Source organism: Gavialis gangeticus, unplaced genomic scaffold (genome assembly GCF_001723915.1).
Source record: "Gavialis gangeticus isolate Ggan-Ray unplaced genomic scaffold, GavGan_comp1, whole genome shotgun sequence".
Classification (NCBI taxonomy): Eukaryota; Metazoa; Chordata; order Crocodylia; family Gavialidae; genus Gavialis; species Gavialis gangeticus.
Genome location: NW_017729001.1, coordinates 1,211,082 through 1,214,629, shown reverse-complemented (window position 1 = coordinate 1,214,629; position 3,548 = coordinate 1,211,082). Strand labels below are relative to the sequence as shown.

The 3,548-nt window shown below is 37.3% G+C and overlaps 1 protein-coding gene across 1 annotated transcript in view; it reads right to left on the bottom strand.

The window, feature by feature from the left end:
• The window catches only part of MED13L (mediator complex subunit 13 like), a 517,387-nt gene that overhangs the window by 241,518 nt on the left and 272,321 nt on the right, over positions 1-3,548 (bottom strand). The window contains exon 4 of the mRNA XM_019506688.1: positions 2,839-2,922. Within this exon, the coding sequence (XP_019362233.1) occupies positions 2,839-2,922 (84 nt within the window). The remainder of the gene's footprint in view (positions 1-2,838; positions 2,923-3,548) is intronic.

Here is a 3,548-nt window from a genome sequence, read left to right as displayed (position 1 = left end):
ATGTTTCCTCTGCCCTCATCTACCCCTTCCCCCGACAAGGAAGTCGGGGTGAGCCATGGATATAAAATCCAGATGCTCTCCAGAAGCTATTCTAAATAGATTTTATAGTAATTTCTCCACCCCATCTAAGAAGGTAGTAGTAAGGCATTGTATCAGAGTGAAATTCTGGAAACTTTTGATGCTCTGGGTTGGGGGTGTGCTGTGTGTTTACGTGTGTGTGCATGCGCATGTGTGTAAAAATGATACTTAAATATATGCAAGGCAGGCATTATAACAAATACTTATATTCCTACTAATCACAGTAGTCCTAGAACCAAAGACCAGAACATTTCTAATCATTGCTAACTGGTTGCCAAAATAAGTAAGGCAGAAAGGCATATGCTGTTAGATATTGTCTATCCACCTGTCTGCTCCACAAATGGTATTTCTGATACATCCCCTTTTTTCTGTAAAAATAATTTCTGATTTCAGAAATAAAAATTAACCAAACTAAATTCATTGGGGCACTTCCTCTTCCTTAGTAAATTCTGCCCTCCCTCCACATCCAAAATGGTTCTCTATTTTAATCTCCTCAATTACTCCCTCACTCCTGGAGAGGAGCAGACAGTCTTTCCTCTGCTTCAATTCTTGCCTACCCTGCTACACAAGGCTACATAATTTTTTCTTTCCCCTGTTCAGTTCCCTTCCAGCAGTTCCCTTCCACTGCCCTTCTTTTTAGTACTTCTTAACTGGTAACAGCTCCTCCTCTTTATTCCCAGGGTTACAGGCTCCCTCTGATCCTCTTCTTTTAATCCAGCCTCACCATAGTTCATAGATCCTTGTCTATTGATTCTCTGACAACTAGGCCAGATGTTTGCTTCCTCTACTTTAGCTCCCTGCCCCTACCAACCATGTGTCTCTGGCTGCTCATCCCTGCTATGGACGTTGAACCCTGAAGTGAGGAGTCTAGTCTTTTTAGACCTATTTTAATGTACCCTGAAGGGTGGTGGAAAATTAAAGACAAAAAACTTCAGGAGTTGTTTTTCCACTTTTATCGAGGGCTAGAGCTGTCCCAGCCCCAAGCTATGTTTTCAACAGGAAAAAGGTGCTTTTTAACATATATTAGCTGCCCCCAAGATTCTACCTTAACCAGCTTACACGTTAAAACTGCAGATTGCTTTGTCTACAGCCTTGCATTTACAGTTAGTCAATACAACTTCTTTTCCCGCATGAAGACATCACTTAGGAACAAACACTACCAATTGCTCCCTCCCTCCTCTTGCTACCCTCTATTAGATTATCTAAGGTAAAGCACAGAAATGCACAACCTAGAATAAACAAGAGTATCTATACCAGCCTTTACAAATATTTATGTTGGATCAAATGGGAGTCAATTAACTTGAGATAGAAATGTCTTTGCGTAGACATAACCTATGGCACAATACTGAACGGCTAAAACCTGTCAGTTGCTCCTGCCTGATCCTAACTCACCTCCTGTTGGTCCTGTTACTGTACTGCTTGAAAATAGGAAAAAAGGCAGCTTCTTCTTTGTTTAAAAAAGAAAAAAAGCATTAGGCATTAAGTAAGTAGGGCTTAGTCTCAGTAACCTCCCACTGGCAACTGTCGCTATTTGAAATCAAAAGTATTGCCAGTTTTTGTAGTCCCATCACTATATCTTTGAGCATAAAAGACAACATACTTGAACTCTTATCAAAACAGTTACAGCAACAACTTAATACTGCTATAGATGTGATTTTTCAAAAGCACAGACACTTATGCATTCAACAAGATCTCTTCTAAGGTGCAGATATTTGTCTTTATGCAAATATTTTTAATATAACAATCATTTCTTCAGGATAGGAATCCAAGTGTCAAACCTCTTTAAAGTTGTCAGTAAAGTGATGATACTATTGACATAAACTATAATAGCTAAATATATTTAAGTTCACATTTATTTTCCTAAAATATGTTCCACAATATGTATGTATATTTATGTTTGTAGGTGCATTCTGTTTTGAGCACAAGCTGCCAGATGCTTTAATACAGTTGATTGATGCTCGCTGGGAAACAGCATGAGACTGTCAAATACATTTCATCTGTGAACTAAATGAAAATTTTAAACTTGATTTCCAGAGGTAAAAAAAACTATATTAAACTACTACAACCCAGTCTCCAAATACTGTGAATGGAGAGAAATCCACATGCCAAGGAACATTTTCATATTAGGAAAGTGGATAAATGCAACTTTCACTTTATTTTTGCAAGGTGATATGAAGTACTACTGCTTTGAGCTAACTTGTTAACATGCTGTCGAAAGCAACCAGCTGCAATACTGTGCTGTAACAAATATGAAGCACATTACTGGCAAAAGGCAATACAGTTAAGGGGAAAAAATACAATCAAACAACTCTCAAATTGTAACAAACAATTTGTTACCGAAAACCCATATAGTCTTACAAGCTTTGGTCAAATGACTATACATGTGATTCTAAGGGGAAATTAAATATCTAAGTAGATTTTAAAGCTAAAAGTTTTCAAAAGCAGACATTATTTCACTATTAGAAATGTGAGTTTAGGCTTAGGGTAAAGCATTCAAAATTAAACAGCTGGTGAGCTTTGACTATTAGGAGTAACAAATAACTGCCACTGTTCAGACTTGTTATACAAACTATTGTAGAATCGACTTTACTGATTCTAACTTGGGCTGGAAAAGTAACATGACCTCAGAATCTACTCAATTATCTGTGTGAACTACTGCAGCTACTGGCAAGCAAAGAGTTATTTACAAATGAAGAAAAGATGGTGCAAGAGAGAGATGCAGCAATAAATCATGAGTCATCTTGAATTATGTTATCCTACCTTTTGTTAACAGGCTTCTCATCCTTTTCATAGGGCCTTATGAACCATTTTCCAATCCTAACGAAGTTTTTATCCATTAGGCACCTACAAAATAATTTTTGCATAAATTATTAACTATATCTTAAATGTTAATTAGGCAATACATTTGAATATACAGCAAAATGTCCATCATAAATTTCAAAATTTCATTTTTCATGTTCAAAGTTCTAAATGATTCTTCGGTTCCTTTTTATTTACCTGTGCTGGTCTAGCCACCTCCCTAATCACTCTTTTTTGCATCATTAGTGATTACATACAGTTTTAATTCTCCATTTGATTGTTTCTCTTATCAAGCAATTGCTCTTGTTTCTAACCTATGTACATGCACAAAATCCTTCCCATTGATCCATCATTCTCTTCTTCATGTTCCTGTTCTAACATAATGCTGATAAGTAATTCATAAATCAATTACCAAGATGATGTCTGAAATACACAACAATTACATCTAAAGGTGCACCAATACATTGGTCCCATATTGGATAGGCACTGATATAGAGGAAATTGACTGTATCGGAAATAGGCTTTTTTTTCCTTGATATGGCCAATAATGTGGTTCATAAATGCCCTGTGCACACACAGCTACAGCATGCACAGGGCCATGAGCACAGCCTGGAAGCTTAGAGACAAGTGTTGGGCTGGTAAGCTGGGTGGGGGAGGACAGGGGTGTGGGG